The sequence below is a fragment of the Nilaparvata lugens genome, chromosome 10, assembly GCF_014356525.2.
Source record: "Nilaparvata lugens isolate BPH chromosome 10, ASM1435652v1, whole genome shotgun sequence".
In the NCBI taxonomy this organism is placed as follows: domain Eukaryota; kingdom Metazoa; phylum Arthropoda; class Insecta; order Hemiptera; family Delphacidae; genus Nilaparvata; species Nilaparvata lugens.
This window is the reverse complement of record NC_052513.1, coordinates 37,996,748-38,017,315: the sequence shown is the minus strand read 5'-3', so window position 1 is coordinate 38,017,315 and position 20,568 is coordinate 37,996,748. Positions and strand designations below refer to the sequence as shown.

At 34.1% G+C, this 20,568-nt stretch overlaps 1 protein-coding gene across 2 annotated transcripts in view; it reads right to left on the bottom strand.

The window, feature by feature from the left end:
- Positions 1 to 2,434: 2,434 nt before the first annotated feature.
- The window catches only part of LOC111053135, an 88,459-nt gene continuing 70,325 nt past the window's right edge, over positions 2,435 to 20,568 (bottom strand). For both annotated transcript variants that reach the window (XM_039436804.1, XM_039436805.1), the window contains exons 2-4: positions 15,074 to 15,394; positions 4,876 to 5,040; positions 2,435 to 3,828 (exon numbers count right to left, since the gene is read on the bottom strand). In XM_039436804.1, coding sequence (XP_039292738.1) covers positions 3,592 to 3,828; positions 4,876 to 5,040; positions 15,074 to 15,394 — 723 coding nt within the window. In that variant the 3' untranslated portion in view covers positions 2,435 to 3,591. The remainder of the gene's footprint in view (positions 3,829 to 4,875; positions 5,041 to 15,073; positions 15,395 to 20,568) is intronic.

Here is a 20,568-nt window from a genome sequence, read left to right as displayed (position 1 = left end):
TTGCAGATAGTACAAAATGTTACATTCTTTATTCTCTGATTGATTGCTGTGATTTAATAATCACAGAGATCCATGATATTGGTATTGTTAGAGTATAGGTATTCTACGATCCATGTAAAATATTATATAATTACTGGATGCGTTGTCAAGTTTGGAAGAAAATAGAATGACTTCAGTCATGCTCTCTCATATCCATTCTTGTCAGATATACGATTACTGATTGCAGTGAGTTGAAGCATCGTATTCCAAGGAGATTTTTTTTTCTGTCACTCAAGAGTGAGGCTTCATTTCGTTACATAATCAAATAAATTTGATGATCGAGGCAATTTTAAAGGACAAATTCATTTGTTGATAATTTTAATCATATCATTTGATGATTGTGAAATCAAATCAGATTAATGTTCATCCGAGAAAAAAAATACATCTAGTTATCATTAATTATTATCAAACGAGAATGAGCGCTACTATTCAAAAATTGTCAGCCCGGGAATACTATTTTTGAATAGTAGCAACGCTCGGGGGGGGGGGGGGGCGTTACTGTCAATTTTTGAATGATGACCCAGTTGGTGACGTCACACGTATAACGAATCTTAACAAATACGTCACACTGTTTATCCTGTTGTCAATATTTGCAGTAGCAGAAGTCTTCAGGGTGATTAGCAGTATTTGGATTTTTTAAAAATAATAATTATAATTACTTCATTAGCATTTGAATAAATGCGATATCTCAGTAATTCCCATCTGTAAAATACATCTGCTGTTACAATAGAACTATCATGAATATTCCCCTGAAAGACAAAGTCTTGGTGTTAGGAATAAAACGATTCAAAATATTAAACTGTCAGCATTTCTTCCATATAACATCATAGAAAAAACAATCAAAACTGTACAGGTTTTCTCTGATAATATGGATTATTTATTCTTCACATTTATCCAATGACTGTTTTGACTTGGCCTGTGTGTGCATTGTTTTTGGCACAATAAAATGAATTAGAATTTGAATGATCGTAGACTAAAGTAGATTGAACTACAACAGTTCATTTCTATCATTCTGTACTCATTTGAATCTCTAGAAGAATAATAATTGGGCTAAATTAATTCACATTCTCAATACTATTCACTGAGATGACACGAAAAATTAATTTCCAAACTCGAAAAGTATCCACTAAAGCCTCCCTAAACAACGATCTGTTTATCTATCATTGTTTGGCACTCAATCAACCGAGTCTAAATTCATCGCCATCTAAATATTTGATCAAGTGACAATTTCAGTTTAAACCATGGCCGCATTTGCAATTTCTGATCACCATTTGAATATGTATAGAGAGACACACACCTCCAACTGTCAGTATTCCTTACATATTACATCAATGCTACCCATTTAACTAATGCTGACAAATTAAAGTGAATCTCACTATAGATTGAGATACACTCTACTGTCAGTATTTCTTACAGATAACATCAATAGTTCTAATTCAAACTATGCTGACAGAATGGAGTGAATTTCGGTATGGATGGCCCAAGCCTCAACTAACACTGTCATCCTCGTATTTGAATTAAATGCGACGAATTTGAATATTAATGGATTTCGCCAGAGTTGAAGTGGCATGCAGCGCGCTCTTGGAAGCATCTATGGTATTATTGCTGCTAGCTGCTATCGACAGCATAGATCTGGGATAATGAGTTTGTTGTAGCATTTACATTTACATTTACATTTATTACATTCCTTAATCACAACATCAAATTAGTATGGACCTATACTGAGAGAGAGAGCAGTGCTTTGTTTTGTTTGGAGTGGATATTAATGAAATCAATATTAATATTAATTTGTGGATTTAAGTGAAATTTTTAATATCTTTTTGTGGTTGTGAAGGAAGATTTTTATTTGGATTTGTATTTCGGAATTAATTAATCTGATAAATTCAAAATTATTGTAGTACATACATTTTTTTGACTCAAAATAGTGTGTGAATTGAGTTATCATTAATAACTTAAGTTGTGTGGATTAAGTTATCAATTTGTGGATTTAAGTGAAATTTTTAATATCTTTTTGTGATTGTGAAGGAAGATTTTTATTTGGATTTGTATTTCGGAATTAATTAATCTGATAAATTCAAAATTATTGTAGTACATACATTTTTTTGACTCAAAATAGTGTGTGAATTAAGTTATCATTTACATAACCTCTAGACTGTGTATTCCAAATTAAGGTTTGAGGCAGGGTAACAAGGATAGGAACAACAATGTCAATCAAATACTGCCATTATAACGTGGACCTCACTATTGTTGATTCAAATAGCAGGAAATAACTCAGCTTGTTAATAAAATGTCAAGAGTGTTTGTAAATGTTTGTAAAGAGTGATAATGATGAGTCATAATAATGTAATGATAATTTTGATATGAGAATAAAAATTCCAAATAAGACACACGAGTATTGATAAACGTTTATTTTATAACTTCTAGATTATTTTATTTCTAAAACATGATAATATTATACAAGTAGAAAATTCTTAAATGGCTCATGTTTACAACGCGAAGTTCATAAACCGATAATTGAATGTAGTATTGGAGAAATTATAGTTTTCCAATGTACAAAATTTTCCAGACATTCATAGGTAGCCTTCAGAGAAGATACTGTTCTGATATTATATTCTAGGAGAGATTAGAATATGATAATCTCTTCTCGTGAATGATAAGATTGAGCATCATTATCTATTGAGAATACTCTGTAGCATAAATGTCTTCCAATCGATCTCTTCAAAACTCATTACAGATCACTTTAAATCAATTGAAACAATGATTATAATATCATGTTACATGAAGAGAATTAATTCTATTTTTTTGGAAAATAGAAGATTGAAAATTATATACTTTGAATAATATGAAATATTATAACTTTCTAACACGAAGAACGAATTTACCTTGATGTTTAATAAAGGGATTGAAAAGAAGGTAATAATAATTCAAGAGAATGAATATTTTCCCACTAATTGAAGCTACTTTCTGAAGTTGAGTAAAAATGCATTAATTGAGTATTTGAAACAAAATCAAAATAAATATAACAGGTCAATAGTTTCTGTCTGAATAATAAAGGACTTCTTCAGTAATCACTTTGAATTTCGAAGAATTTGTTTTAATACCCTCAAAAAATTCAATTGGAATTTAAATCCTATCCATCATTCCTACCTTGACTCGATAACCAGTTACTTTGATCTTGACCATTCTCCTTAACCCTAGACCCAGAATCAAATCATTGTAACAATACAAGAAAAAAGTATCGAATCACACTTAATTACAGTATAACCAACTGTTCAACAATAGAACCTACAAGTTTTCACTTAAAAGATCAGCAATTTATTATTTATTATTTCAACAAAGATCATCTTTTTTAAAACTAAATTTTCAACAACTTTTATATTTTTTGATCACTCGTCTATTACCATCACAATTTTGAAACACCCTCTATATTCTTTCACCTCAATAACAAATCACCTTACATTATGATTGTTCTCATTTCACCATACTTAAATTATTCAATTTACAGTATTTCAATTTATCTTTCCCTTGATAATTTCGTCAATATTTTATCGCCTATGCACATTCTTTCCGCGCGGAAGTATGCTGACGGCAGCTGCTGACGAGGCAGAAACTGTGGGCCCGGCTGCTGAAGGAGTGGGCGTGGCTGTGGGTGTGGCTAGTCGCTGTGGCCGATGGCTGTGATTGGCCAGTAGGCGGGGCGCCAGCGTGGTCGAAAACAGCTGTGTAGTCGTCGTCAGCGTAGTGGTGGGGGGAGCCTCCTCCATGGCCTCCTCCTGGACCTCCCAGTTCCTGGAGAATTCGGGGAAAATATTTATTCAAAAATAATGTAAATTTGAATCAGGAGCAAGAGCACGAATTATGGATCATAAAACACATAGAAACAACTTGACATATTATGACGAACATCATAAATTATCTCTCAAGGAGTGTATGAATCCAATGCTAGTTCTCATGTCTTGATAGTAGTGGTAGTAGTGAATCAACCTTTATTGACAAAATTATAGTAAACAATACAATAATAGAATTCATTAAACAATAAATTGAAATATATTTGATATAATTAGGTTGGTGACTGGCATAACCTTCCAAGTTGTCTGCCAGGAGTCGGTCATATCCTAATAATTGAACTCCAATATCAAATCCTCTCTCAAATTCAAAGCCGCTATCAGAAATGCTGTCAATCTTGGAAGCCTTTAAACTGGCTCAAATCTTTAGAATTTTCATAAATCTTCTTTCAGAACATGCATTCGAGCCAGAGAAAACTACGTATTATAGGATTGTCTAGTTCTACTCCCCAGTCTTAAGGTGCGTACAGATATACGCGCCGCGAACATGAGCAATTCACTTTTAATCAGCTGACTATATCTGTATTTTTACAGAAACGGTATAAGATATAGATATGAAAAGCTTGGCATCAGCTGATTAAAAGTGAACTGCTCATGTTCGCGGCGCGTAAATCTGTACGCACCTTAACACAAAACATAGACTGGGTATAAACAGACCGGTTACGTCTCGATTTCCGTCCAGTATAATGACATTCAAATGTTTCCATCATTAATCCACCCCGCAACATACTTGTTCTGTTCATACTTTTAGTCTTGTGTTAAATCAATATCAATAATGTTTCAGAACATGCATATTATCCAAAAAGTGATATCCACACCAATTTCCATCATGTTACTACTTTGATGTCCTCTTGTCCTGTCATGAACACCCGTTTTGTTCCACTTAATGAGTGGAGTGATTATTTATGATTCTCCGTTCTTTAATAATATTTATTGTTTGATTACCTTTAGAGGAGTCTTCTTATTCCATTAATTTCAATTGTTACCATACCTTCTTGGTTTTGTAGCGAATGAAGTAGACTTCAGGCTTGGCAGGCTGTGTGGGCTTGGCAGTTGGAATGACGATTGGAGCCGCGTCAGTCGGGTTGCGATGCAACACATAGATCAATGTCTTCTCAATGTCGCTCTGAGGTGCCGGAATGACCGGTGCTTGTACCTACAAATCACAAGGTAAAAATTTATGAATTTTCGAGAATAGAATGGAAATAATGCTTTAATATTCAAATTAACACAAATATCGGGGACCGAGCTTTGCTCTGGAGTACAAAAGCATAAAAAATTTATTACGAAAAAAGAAATTATGATAAAATTCATACAGAAATTTTCACAGTAAATTGAGATTGATTCCCAGAGACGGTCAAATTTTAATCCTGCTCAACTTCACGTAAACCAAATCAGAGAAGACCATTTCAAAAAGATGGATCTACTGAAATTAATCAGGGATTGAAAATTACCCGGCCTTTTTGTAACAGGATGGCACTAAGTAACTGATTGAATGATTACAAAAGTTCAACAGCTGAGTCATAATTTTGACACAGTCCCACACACATGAACTCGCTCACTCACTTCCATCACCAACAGACGACGAAATAATGTTATTATCAGCTGTTTTTCCAAGGATGAATAATAATTATTATCCTTTTAATGTCCTTCAGCGTGTTTTCCCAGGAATGAGACCTAGTGCAATCGAATCTTTATATTATAAACCTACTAAGTTCTGAATTTTGTGAGAATCGTTAGAGCCGTTTTCGAGATCCGGTGAAATACAAACATATAAACATCAGAACATCTAAATATCCAAACATATGAACATATTATAAACAGAAGTTGCTCGTTTAATAGTATAGGATACAATATACAAACACTCATTTACAGCTTGATTAGACGATTGCCAGCCGGAAATTATAAAATTTTCGAGAATACACAAAATATTCAAGTGTGAATGATGTTTTATTATTTATTGAAATTGCTCCAAGCTCTAAGATGAGTAGACGGTAGACGCCAGCACTTGCAAGGTACCTACTTGCAAAACAAATAATGTTGAAATGATTGGAGAAAATATGTTACGATTTCATTCCCATTTATTCATCTCCTGAAGTTCGGATACAGTGGTATCTTTAATCCAAGCATTTCCACCACATTTAAAGAGATTGTACAAGAGAGATGAGTGGATCTACAATTAACTGGGATCCGAACCACCGTTGTATTGTCAACAATGGTACCGGTATGAATTTTGATCGAGAGTTAATATTGATTGTCGATGAGATTCTTATTCTGATGTACCAACCTACATTTTCACAAGTTATGGAATTTGAAAGATGAGAATTTTAAAATGTTTCTTGGTTTTTTGAGTGGAATTATTATTGTAATATAACCTCTAATTGAATCGGTCTGAAGAAAAAGGGATGATGTCAAAAATCAGAATTTTCCAGGGAAGAGAAAAATCTGAATACAGATAAAAGTATTAATAATTTCAAGGTTGTTTTTGTCATTAGGGTGCAAATTCTTATAAGACAACAATTTCAATCCAGTGTAAGCACTTATATAAGATTCACCCCTTAAAATTGAGTTTTTTGTTTACTTCCTATTACTCATGATGATATTATAAATTATCACTCATCAACTTTCACAATAAACACCTCAACCAAAATCAATCTAACCTCAAAGCAACGCGTGAATCAAAAGTAACCTAAAGGTGCGTACATGAGATATACGCGCCGCGAACATGAGTAATTCACTTTTAATCAGCTGACTATATCTGTATTTTTAAAGAAACGGTATAAGATATAGATATGAAAAGCTTGGCATCAGCTGATTAAAAGTGAATTGCTCATGTTCGCGACGCGTAAATCTGTACGCACCTTTACAATAGCATACAAATCACAACTGACAAACAGCTAATTTTCGAATGTTCGGCGTTGAAAGGGAACATGTGTGTGTCATGACTAGTTCCCTTTCACTCCAGTACAGCAAAAATACGATATCTGTTTCTCATATAAAGAGAATACTGACATGTTCCATTTTAACTCCAATTGATGTATCCCGCAGTAAACAACTCATTTCAACCATGAAAAAAATGAAAAATTTTGACATTTTCCGTTCCTCCTCAGGCCGATTCAATTGTAAAAAATTATCAAACATTGTTAGAAGAGATGTTTTCCACACTATCTGTTTCTTGTTTTGTATTGTATGGATCTCATAAGTTAATAAATGAATGAAAATGTATAAAATGTCAAATTGAATCTATATATATATAAAAGCGAAATGGCACTCACTCACTGACTGACTGACTGACTGACTCACTCACTCAGTCACTCACTCACTCGCATAACTAAAATTCTACAGGACCAAAAACGTTCAAATTTGGTAGGTATGTTCAGTTTGCCCTTTAGAGGCGTACTAATCTTTTGCAATATTTTAACTCTAAGGGTTGTTTTTAAGGGTTTAAAGTTCGTCTTTTAGCATGTATATCCTTCTTCTCCCAATCTCTTAATTATAATTGAAATTTCCATATCATATGTTACTATAGAACTATAATCTAGATAGAGTACCTCTTCGAAACAGTTGTTAACTGGCAACTAAATTAATAATTTTGTCAGGTTGGCATTAAGTTGAGTTGACTTTGTTAGGTTGGCACCAAGTTGAAGATTTAAATGTATTTATCGCGGAAAAATTGATTGGGCACTGCTTCTTCAATCCTGGGAATATTATATTACTAGCCGTAATGCTCGCTTCGCTCACCATATCCGTTTAGCCAGACGTTTAGTCTGGACCCCCGACTGGATTGTTCTAACATATGATAAAAATGCTCAAATGAAAAATGCAGGCGAGCGAAGCGAGCCTGCTGATCTCATTCTTGGACGATCCAGTCGGGGGTCCAGGGGGCGGAGCCCCCTGGCTAGACGGATATGGCGAGCGAAGCGAGCCTGACGGCTAGTAATCAATATATCATATAGTACAGTACCAACATAGAATGTTCGAATAATGTTGTGTTACAGATTTGTAGTAATAGCAACAAGTCTAATCACGACACAGGAGCTCCAATGATACAAATTCGTTGTGATAGCAACAGGCTTCAAACAAGTTGCTGCAACTTGCGATACAAATTTGTTGTGATAGAAACAAACAGACCTCAAGGCATCTCAGACTTCACTTCTGCGATAAGCTCACCCGTGGTTTCAAAGTTATTCCCACAGTTTGCTACAGAATACTGTAAGGCTAGTTACATACACATCGATTTTTGGTCGTACGATATTTTACCGTCCTTATAAATTCTATTAGATTGAACAGATGATTTCAAACATATGATGTTTGCCAAGTTCCGTTTAATCTGATAGAATTCATAGTGACGGTAAAATATCGTACGACCAAAAATCGATGTGTATGTAACTAGCCTAAGCTGCTATATACCCTAATACTGTGAGCTTCAGTTGCTGCACGGAATGCAAGTTTCACGTGAATACTGTTGATGGTTTTGAAAGGTGGAACAGGGAGAATATGAAATAATTAATGGTGGATGGGGAGAATCGAGAGGGAAAGAGAGAAAACAGGTGGGGGTAGAGAGAAGATAGGTCAGTACACCTAGCCTATAGGAGATACGAAGATAGGAAGTGGTGGCGGAGATAGGTAGTGGAATAGTGATCAGGAAGATTGAAGGGAAATAAAAATAGGTGAGGTGAAAAAGTAAACGGGAAGTAGTTAGGTCAGAATAAAGAGGATGAGGAGAATGAGTGAGAGAGGGAAAATAGAAAATTAGATGATCAGTGAGAGAAGAGAGGGAGAATACAATTAAAACATAAGGAAAAATGAGAGATTGATTGATTGATTGATTGATTGATTGATTGAGTACTTTATTTATGTAGATTACAATATATACTGGCTTATACACTTATATACAATAGCTTACAATACAGCAAAATAATTATAGATGAATTTACATAATATAGACTAAGAAAATAATTATTGAACTGTATATGATATGAAAAAGCAATTTGAAATATAATAACTATAGATAATAATCATATTGTTATGCATCTACATAAATTGGCGGAGCTTTGGACATATCAATGTCCATTCTTCGGAAAGAATATTAAAGAATATCCTCCCCACTAACTCTCTACCAAAATGAGGAGAATAAGTGAGAGAGGGAAAATAGAAAAGTAGATGATCAGTGAGAGGAGAGAGGGAGAATACAATTAAAACATAAGGAAAAATGAGAGAGAAAAACTAGGTGAACGGAAAATCATGTTCTATTGAAGTTAGGGATTAGAAGAAATGAATTGGAAAAAGGAAGATGATATTGGTGGAGTGATGCATAGTCTGATGACAATAATAATGAAGGGTAAAAGTGAAAAGTAGAAAGTTTGGAGAAGTAAAAATAGAAGCAGAAATGAGATTGGAACTGGACGGAGAAATACTGGTAGAAATGTGAAAAAAGATAGAGAATAATATTTTAGTAGGAATTGAATAAGTAGAAGTGGAAACAGGACAAAAATGTAAGAGATTCAATGTAGGATATGAAGAAGAATGAGAAATTAGGAGGAACAGGATCAGAGATTTCATTTCCAATGCACGGAGAAAGATGAAGAGGGAACAAAGAAGGGGAAAATAAATTAAAAAAACTAATGAAAGATATCCCCAAATATCGAGAAATGAAAGAAACGAGAAGAAATAGTATGACAAAGAGGACTAGAGTGGAAGTTGCAGGAAACATACTAAAAAAGGAAAACAGGAAAATACGAGGGAATAATTTATGGAATGATGTGACCATAGGAAAGAGAGAAAAATGAAGGAACAGCGAGGAAGAACATGAGATTGATTGATTGATTGATTGAGTACTTTATTTATGTAGATTACAATATATACTGGCTTATACACTTATATACAATAGCTTACAATACAGCAAAATAATTATAGATGAATTTACATAATATAGACTAAGAAAATAATTATTGAACTGTATATGATATGAAAAAGCAATTTGAAATATAATAACTATAGATAATAATCATATTGTTATGCATCTACATAAATTGGCGGAGCTTTGGACATATCAATGTCCATTCTTCGGAAAGAATATTAAAAATATCCTCCCCACTAACTCTCTAACAAAAGGGGGAAGGGGGAGGTTTGGATGGAAAGGGGATAATATGAAGGGATAGTCCAAAGAATGGAGTGACCATGGAAAAGAGAGAGAGATAAAGGGAACAGCGAAAGAGAACAAGAGAGGGAGAAGTTTGTGGAGAGGGGAAGGGATCCACCATAAACTTCCAACTATTGAGATAACATTCAGGGAACAAACGTTTACTAAACAAAACATGTAGACCATTTCCTGACACTCTGTATATATTGTGTTAATAATACTCCGGTATCTGGTTTCCCCAACACTATACATTCACAGAGTGGAATTCATTTTACACTGTCAGCATAGGTTAAATGGGTAGCGTCGTTGTTACCTAAATACAGAATGCTGATAGTTTGAATATAGAATACTTTACATTTGTTACATTTGAAGTGTATATAGATAGCATATTCTGCATACATGAATTTATATCGATAGAATATTTCACATACATGTATCTACCGATAGCATATTTTAGACACATGTTCATTTTACATACCCATGCAAATCGGTTGTATATTTCACACAAAATCATATATCTATAGCATATTTTAGATGCATGTAAAATAGTGGTATATATACTTCATAGCTTGGAATGTAGAAGAGATAACAGACTGATATGAATATTTCATACGGGTTTCAAATTTATGATGAAGTTTTTGAAGTGTATATGTTGTGTGGGGGTATTGGTTACTATAGTGAGACTTAATTTAAACCGTCTGCATTGGTTGAATTAAAAGCATTAAGTTCTTTAAATATAAGGTATTCTGGCTTTATAAAGTGAATATGACTAGTGGTACTCTATCGGAAGAAGATATTGATTATTTGGTTGAGTTTGTTGAATAAAATTAGGAGTTACGGAGCTCTGAAGCTTGAAAGTAGAGAATCTTTCGAATGATCTCATAAACATCATGAGTGGTGGTACTCTATCGAGAGAAGATATAAGTTGGTTGGGTTTGTTTAATAAAGTTGAGAGTTGCACAACTTTGAAGCTTGAAATTAGAGAATTTTTTAAATGATTTCATGAAAATCATGACTAGTATCTATTGAGAGAAGATTTCGGTTACTTGAATTTATATCTGTAAACAAGTTTATATCCTTATTTCACTGAGTTGTGTTTTTTCTCGTAAAAATAAAAGATTATTTGATTTGAAAAAAAAAATTGTTGAACAAAGTTGAGAGTTGCACAACTTTGAAGCTTGAAATTACATAATTTTACAAATGATTTCAAAAGCATCATGCATTGAATTTATGGAATAAACTTGATTGAAAACAGTTTTCTGAAATTCTAATATTATGAATTAATTCTGTTATTCCCAAAATCTGCTTTATGATCTGTTATCGGCTCCCCCAACCACTGACTATGGCTTGTCTCAACCAATTACAGGCCTTCTAAAACATCAGGCATTGAATATGGGATAAACTTGATTGAAAAAAGTTTCTGAATTTTCAATTATTATAAATATGATGAATGAATCCTATTATTCCCATAATCTGCTATATGATCTGCTATTGGTTCTCCCACCACTGACTATAACTTGTTTCAGCCAATTAAAGGCCTTCAACTGTACCCAACCATAATAGGCTACTCCCTCTAACCAATCACAACACACCATGTATTCTGTACTTTGTTAGATTCTCTATAGCTGTTTCAAAGCCCTTGACTTGCTTCAGTACTGCTTTCTCTACTATTTTTGATCTTTTTACAGTTTACATTATTTTGTTAGTATTGTAGAAACTTGGAACTTCGTTAGATTCTCTATAGCTTTTTCAGAGCCTTTGATTTACTTCAGTAGTGCTTTTTCTACTACTTTTGATCTCTTTAAAGTTTAAAGTATATTGCGAATCTTGTAAAAACTTCAAAATTTAGTCTTTCTTTATCTTCAAAATGTGTTTGTAACAACCTTTATTAATGAACCAATAAGTTATCAAGTCTCATCCATTATTCTCTGTTCAACAGGATCAAATTAAAGAGATTGAAGATATATTTTGAATTTAAATCTAGATGATCTGTTCATATCAGCTTGATGCAGTTTTCATCATTTTATACGTAAAATGAAAAAAAAAAACAGGAGACAATAATAATAATTTTGTGAAAACTCATGTTTTTATACGCTTTGAGTTCAAGGGTGCTCATTTACTTTCCTGGAATAAACTTTATGATGATAAATATTATCATTGTGATAAATAATCAACTCTGATAAACAAACCGATCAGGATTCGGAGATGATGTACACCAGTTCTAATCACTAATTGAAAACATTTTTCCCAATTTGAACCAAAATGCGCGCTCCACTCTTTTCAATTCGACATGCCATTGTCAAAGTGGTCAGTAATAATTACTGAAATAATGGAGCTTTTCTGTTCTAAATTACTTCAAACTTTGTAATGAGAACAAATAATGAGTTCTGTGAAGAGTGAGTGTATGCAACTGACAGTTTGTATTAAACTCATGTTTTTATAAATTTTGTGCTCCAAGGGTTAATTTACTTTCCTGGAATAACTATTTATCGTTTTCAAATGTAATCCAAATTGCAAAAATATCTCACATATTCCAGGAATATGTAATAACAGGATTTACTGTGTACCTGTTCAAATAACGGCTTTGGAGGGAATTATATTTTTAAGTGGAGCTGAGAGAAATTCCGATTTGAACTCAAAGTGATTACAATAAAATTATAGATGGATAATGGAATTCAGATATTTGTAACACAACTACGGCTATCAGAACTAGTATAATCTGATTGCAATAATTATTTAATCATAAAAGACAAACATTTTTTCGAGATAGAATTTTTTTAATGCGGGTGATATCCACATGAGTATCTTGCTTGTGTGTGGGGTAATGGAAAGCACGGTATTTAGATGAAAACGGTAGGGGTCATGAAATGTGTGCGCAGTGGCCAGCCAGCTAGATTGCGTCACCGCCACCAACCGAGGTTTTCAACACCTATTGGCAATTTATGAAACTTTTTTGTTAAAAACAGATGATTGGATATAAAATAACGTCAGCGACACCGGAAATTTAGCACAAACATGCGCGTGACACCTACCGTCTTCTTCTATATACCGTGATGGAAAGTGCGTTGATGACTTGAGATGATCAAACGTCCATGCCATCGGCAGGATTCGAACCCACGAACCAGGCGGTACTATAGTGAGGTACACGTTATAATGACAGTGGAGAAAGATGGGAGAACACCGTTGCCGATCCTCAGTCTTGTCAATGCCTTCTAAAGACGGTTGCTGATACAGGTTCATTGATGTAATATCAACTGTTCATTCTGGTTTGAAATAATCAATTATATTTCTCAATAATTTTAATAATGAATTCTTATGATTAAGATAAAATATTTTGTTAATTAATTATCAATTCTACATTGTTGAAAGACGATCTGGCAACAGAGGAAAGCGAGAGAGAGATAGCGCTATCCTCTTTGTTGAATGATAGACAAGGATAGAAGTACCATTGCTAATCAAACACTGCCATTATAACGTGGACCTCACTATAGCAGACCGAAGTTTGTACTCTCCTTACCATTATACCAACCCGACTGATATCAGTATAATCACTGATTATATATCTAACTAAGCTTTGAAGTCTCCCACAAAGTACATAAAAATTTAATATTTATTCATTGACAATCAATAAGGTAGACAGAGTTATCTGCTCTGTCTAATGGCAGACAAGGATGGGAAATCAATGTTAAGACTAATTAGAGAGAATCTTACTAGTAGTAACTAAGTATTATAGTGAGGTCCACGTTATTATGGCAGTATTTGAAGTATTTGATTAACATTGGTGTTGCTATCCTTGTCTATCATTCGACAAAGCAGATAGCGCTATCCTCATCTAGCCCGACATCGTTGCCAGCTCATATTTAAACAATGTAGAAATATGATTGATTGACAGAATATTAAATATCAATCATGAGCATTTATTATCTAATCATTGAAAATATTATTTTCTTGACAAATAAAATATAATTGATTATTTCAAACGAGAATGAACAGTTGATATTACATCAGATATGCCAGATTCCTCTATAGAAGGCAGTGGCAAGGCAGAGAGTCGGCAATGATGCTCTCCAATCTTTCTCCACTGCCATCATAACGTTCACCCCACTATAACTGCCTCACTGCCATTCGAATGTAACCTCACTATATCTTGGCAGTTCAAGACTTTTCTGTGAAATTCTGAACGGTCTAAGCAAAATGGAGTCCGCTACGACGTCCACCAATCAGAGTTGGTGCTCTTAAATCTACTCGCCCCTGATTGGTCAGACCAGTTTGGTATGAAGATTCAAATAATAGATGGTAGGTGGCAGCACTTACAACGAATCTACTTCAAAAACAAACGTTGGAATAATTGGAAAGAATGATTTTCGGTGTCATTTTTAATCATTTATCTAGCGGAATTTGGATACAATGATATCCTCAGAAATGTATAATGGAATTGTAGTTACATTGCAATAACAAATCCATTCAGGGCCGGTTTCCGAGCTTGGGATTTGGCTAAGCTCTAGACTTTAAACAGCTGGAGTCAGAAAATTGGTTTTCCAAAACGGGATGTAGTCGCAGTGAATAGTTGTAGCAAAATAAATCTTTATTTTCTCATTTCTATAATAGATTGGAAACGTTTTTCCTTGACAAGATGAAGCATTCCTGAATAATTCAAAATAGCTGAAACTTTACACTATTTTCTCTAAATTTTATTTTCTGTTCAATTTTCTAGTTTTTCGAAATTCAATTTAAACGTGACTTCGACTATGATTCTATGACTACGACTATGCCCCGTTTCGGAAAGCCAATTTTCTGACTCCAACTGTTTAAAAAAAATTGCAAATAAATGAATACAATATCATATTTTTGGTAGATATTAAGTGATCATCAATTATGTAAAAATTGTTGACATAAAAACGAATTATCCTCAGGATAATTACGAGCAACATTTACCAATGATGATGTTTAAAGTCTAGAACTCAGCTAAATCCCGAGCTCGGAAACCGGCCCCAAATAGCCCAAATTCTGTATTAGGTCCATAAAAAATGTGAAAATAGATAAATACCTGAGGATACGATGGGGCCTTGATGAACACAATCTTGTAGTGCTTTTTCGGGGGCGGAGGCGGTATTACCGGCTGCCTAGGCCCCTGGAAATCTGGATCGGGGGGCGGCACATGCACGTAAATGTGTTTCTGCACTATGGGGGCCGGTCCACCGCCCCCAGGGTGGATTGCGCCCCCCAGGTAGGCCCCACCGGCGTGCGCCCCTATTGCGCCCCCGCCTGTCACCCCGTAACCGCCACCCAAGTGATGGAGTGTGCCCTCAGCATCAGGGTAGGGGAAAGGGTAGGCCCAGCTGCTGGTTACCAGTATGGAAAGGGTACCCTGAAAAAATATCAAGAATATTAGAATTTCGAAAATTTTGGAATCGGATTGAAATTGAGTTTAAAATAGCATTGCATTTGTTGATTGACTTGTCAACAAATGTAAACTTTCTATTCAATACTCATCTTCGAGTTGAGTGGAAGAGAATGCAGTTGAAGATGGCGCCTAAAATGTTGTTAAAAAGAGGATTTTTCGCGATGTTCTCGAAAACGGCTCCAACGATTTGGATCAACTTTTTACCAAAAATAGTCTTTGATAAGCTCTATCAACTGCCAAAAGTCCCATATCTGTTAAAATTTCAGGAGCTCCGCCCAAACTATGCAAAGTTTGATTTTAGATTTCCAATTATCAGGCTTCAAATATTATTTGAACAAAACATTTTAAGTGGGGAAGATTGAGCATGAAAATCTCTACAATAAATGTTCAGTAACATTTCCACCTTAAATTGAAAATAATCTTGAAATTCGAGAAAATGTGATTATTCAATTGCAAACTTTTGGCAACTGTTGATTCTATTAAATCATTCACTATGAAGAGATAGCAGACTTCGTGTTTCTCCAGCGTTATTGTCCTGTCACTAGCTGGTTCAGATCGTTGAATAGTAGACTTGAGATGCGCGTAAACACTAGCTCCAGGTGATCAATTTTCATAACGGCAAGGAAAGTTGTGTGAGTGCGCCACACCAGATTTTTTGTTGATCAAATTGTCAGCGAATGTCCATATTCAAATTATTGTTAAAGAGAACTAGAACGTTGTTTACTGTAGTATAGTTTACTATAAACAATGTAGATTCTCTATGGTGAGTTATCAATATTGATATAGATGAGTTGAATAGCTTCATGAATAGCTTACACACATACTTGTTCTAGGTGAGGAGTACTGTTCCTTCAAATTATTGTAAAGTTAACATTTCAAATGTTTGTTACATGTTGCTTTTTGAGAATAAAAACTTTTTCATTCCTTCAAAATAAGAAAAAAAAAACATTGTAATCCAGAAAGGATAACATCAAACAATTTATAAACTGGAGATGGAAATAAATATATCAATTCTAAACGAAATGAGTAATACTATTGACGGTTATTTGTTGAAGAGCTTCACTTGGACGCACCTCATTAATTTAGATCCACTATGAACGGTCAGCATTGTTTGATAGTTGATATCATTTGGAAGGAATACACTCAGATTTGAATGTAACTATACTCTGTACAAAATTACCTCTTACTTGGGATGGATATGCGCAGCAGAGAAAGCATACAGCGGGAGGGATACAGAGGCGCGATGTTGCCGTTTTGAAGCGGCCAGCGTTCTCCAACTTCTAGTGACTGTTCATGTACTCATGCTACACATGCGAAGTTTCCTGTCTGAAAGCAGTCAGACGACTGACAAATTGGCAACTGCGCTTCTACATATGACTTTATTAATCACAGTAATTGGCTGATCTCCCTCTATTTCTCTGCGCCGCAGATTCCTCCAAGTCAGGAGTAATTTTGTACGGACTATATATGGGTGTGTTGTTCTGAATGGTCGTGTCGAGAAAGATGCCATGCCTCTCTTTGCTAAGGAAAGTGAAGAGAATCAGAGAAGAAGAAAAAGGAGGGAAATAGAAAGAAGAAGAAGGAGAATAAGAAGAAGAAGAAGAAGAAGAAGAAGAAGAAGAAGAAGAAGAAGAAGAAGAAGAACAAGAACAAGAACAAGAAGAACAAGAACAAGAACAATAAAAAGAAGTGGGTAAAGAAGAAAAAGAAGAAAAGAGAAGATTTTCCAGTTGTTGAAGTTGACAACGTGGTTGGTGTTTGCGGGTTTCGGTTTGCAAAAAGAGTAGGAGAGAGATAGAGGTTTGTTTGAGAGCGAGAGTGTGGGAGAGTGGGTGAGAGAGAAACACTGAATGAAAAAGATGGAGCAGCCATAAGAGAAGATCAATTACAACTTTATCCATTCAGAAAAGTTTCTTTTCATTCCTCGTATTCCATGCAGTTTGGACCGCCATTCATTGGTTAGTTCTCTATTGTCCCCTCTTCTTCTTGTTCTGTTTGTTCTCTTCTTCTTCTTGCTCATCTTCTTCTTCTTCTTCTTCTTCTTCTTCTTCTTCTTCTTCTTCTTCTTCTTCTCCGTCTTCTTCTTCTTCTACTTCTTCCAACCCCTACTTCTTCACCATCTAGTTTTTCTTTGCATTTCCTCCCTTGTCATTCCTTTTGCATGTGTTTGAAGACTGTTGTTCACTTTCTCCTCATTCTCTTCCTTCTTCGACTCCTACATCTTCTCCCATCTTCCATTTCCCCCTCCTATTCCTCTTTTATTTTCCAGTTCCTACTATGTGTTTGATATTGACACAGTTTATAATTATTTATTTTTTTATTATTTATTTATTTACAATGCAAATGACACTAATGATAACATTGAAAGATAAAATAATAAGGTAATCCTTGTGCTATTTTTCTTCCAAATTTATAGGTGACAAAGACCAAGATAACGTTAGAATTTCACGTGTACAATTTTTATAAGATTTTGGTCCAAAATGAACATTAAAACTATAACTTTTGAATTTAGATGGCTTAAATTGATAAATTAATTAGAAATATTCCACTCAATTACCACATTAACGATTAATATTGAGTTATTTAAGAAAATTTGGAACTATTCAAGAAACACAAACTCGTAAACACAGTACACTCGTATTTAATATTGTTGTTCACTTCTTTTTACTACGTTTTCTTCTTCCTTCCCTGACTTCTTCTCCTCCTTCTTCCTCTTTTATTTTCATTCTTCTTTCTCCTCTCTGTTCTCTCTTTCTCCTGTCTTCTTCTTTTCCTCCTTTACCTACCTCACTTGTGTTCGACGTTTTTGTTCACCAACCTCTTCTTCTCCTCATTCTTTATCCAGATCCTTCCATCCTATTTCCATTGTATTCTCCCTACCAAAGCGGCGTCGAAAGACAAATTTCCACTCGCCTTTTGTCAATTGAAATTATTTTCACACAACAATGCAATGCGCTGACTTTAACTCAACTCAAACAACATTTCTTTACGAGCTCTCTTATCTCGACTCTTTGTGGTTTTCTTCCTCTTCACTCTGCTTCCTCTTCTTCTTCTTCTTCTTCTTCTTCTTCTCCATCTTCTTCTTCTTCTTCTTCTTCTTCTTCTTCTTCTTCTTCTTCTTCTTCTTCTTCTCTTCTTCTTCTTCTTCTTCTTCTTCTTCTTCTTCTTCTTCTCTTCTTCTTCTTCTTCTTCTTCTTCTTCTTCTTCTTCTTCTTCTTCTTCTTCTTCTTCTTATTCTTCTACTTCCTTTTTTCTTCCTCCTCCAACTTCCACAACTCTTCTTATCAGCTATCTCGTTTCAAATAGACTCCATTATTTATCTCAAACAATCACATACAACTCACACTAACTTCTTCTCAATCTATCATCTCATTACTCTTCAAGTTACTCTTTCATCCTAGTATTGTATTATACTTCATTGTAATGTATTTAATTGTGTTATACTTTATTGTAAATGTATTTAATTGTATTATTCTGTATTGTAAATGTATTTAATTGTATTATTCTGTATGTAAATGTATTTAATTGTATTATTCTGTATTGTAAAGTATTTAATTGTATTATTCTGTATTGTAAATGTATTTAATTGTATTATTCTGTATTGTAAATGTATTTGATTGTATTATTCTGTATTGTAAATGTATTCAATTGTATTATACTTTATGTGAATGTATTTAATTGTATTATACTTATTGTAAATGTATTTAATTGTATTATTCTCTATTGTAAAGTTTCCAATTGTATTATATGTTATTGTAAATGTATTTAATTGTATTATACTTTATTGTAATGTATTTAATTGTATCATACTTTATTGTAAATATATATATTGGATATTGTTCCCAGCTTCAACTATACACTCAATTCTGTTGTTCTTTGTTTATGATAGCTGAGAAATATATCACACACACACTCACACACACACACACACACACACACACACACACACACACAACACACACACACACACAACACACACACACACACGCACACACACACACACACACACACTGTAAAGGTATCAAATTTGGGTAGATAAAAAGCCCTAACAGAAATAATAATAGGTCTAAAAATAAAGTAATTGGCTAATATCGCCAAGCAGATAATAATCAAGATAAGATAGCATCAGCTTGTTCTGGCTAAGTGGTACAAGAACTTAAAAAGGATTTGAAGAAAGTTTACTACTCATAAATATATTATTTATAAAATATTTGAAGATTGAGATTAGGTAGATGTATTCACAGATCGGTGACCTAGAGATCGATCAAACCGAAGAACGTAGAATCTGACCAAAACCCCTTGGCAGAGCTTTATTGCATTCGGATGGTGTGCAATGTGAAAAAACACCCGTCCACGTGGCCAATTATTAGTTAGCATGGAATTAATATTAATATATATAATATTAACTAGCATGCAAAGAGCATAAATAAAAAACCAAATAAAAATAATTTAATGTATTCAGGAAATAAGAGTTACCAGGCGCATGAATACCTAATAAAATTTGCATGCACCAATAGTAAAACGGCAGTTAATAGGCGGCAACTGTAGGCCGATTCAAAAATATTTATATATATTTATATAATTGTAGTAGATTTCGTGTAAAAATTTGTGTAATCTATGTTATCAATATGGCTCGAATGCAAAGAAATTATTAATCATATAATCTAAGCAATATTTTGGCATTCTTTGTAAGATCTATTTGAATTTAATGGCGGAGGATTGGGATATTTAAATTTTATGCTAATTTGAAAGTCGGAAAGGGATCTGTAAAACTTGAGAAGGAAGAACCAGACTCGCCAGCCAGATGCCACCATAAGAGGACCCCAAATATTTTAGAGCGAAGTACCTTATTAATAATTTTGTAAAAATTAAAGTTAAAGTAAATTATTAAATTTCTTAAAAGACTTCGTGATGCTATTGTGAAGCAGAAGTCATTTTCATTTTTAATTAAATTTATAACCCCTTGGAGGAGACGATTCCGGCTACCATATTCCCGGACCGCATGGAGTTGGATCGACATCGGCGGCTTACAAGAAGATTTTCGACACGTGAGTGATTTAAATTTGAATTTAGTGATGGGCGCCCTAGTGCTTCGAAATAATCTGATGATCAAAGCTAGCTCGCCGAAAGGGTTATTA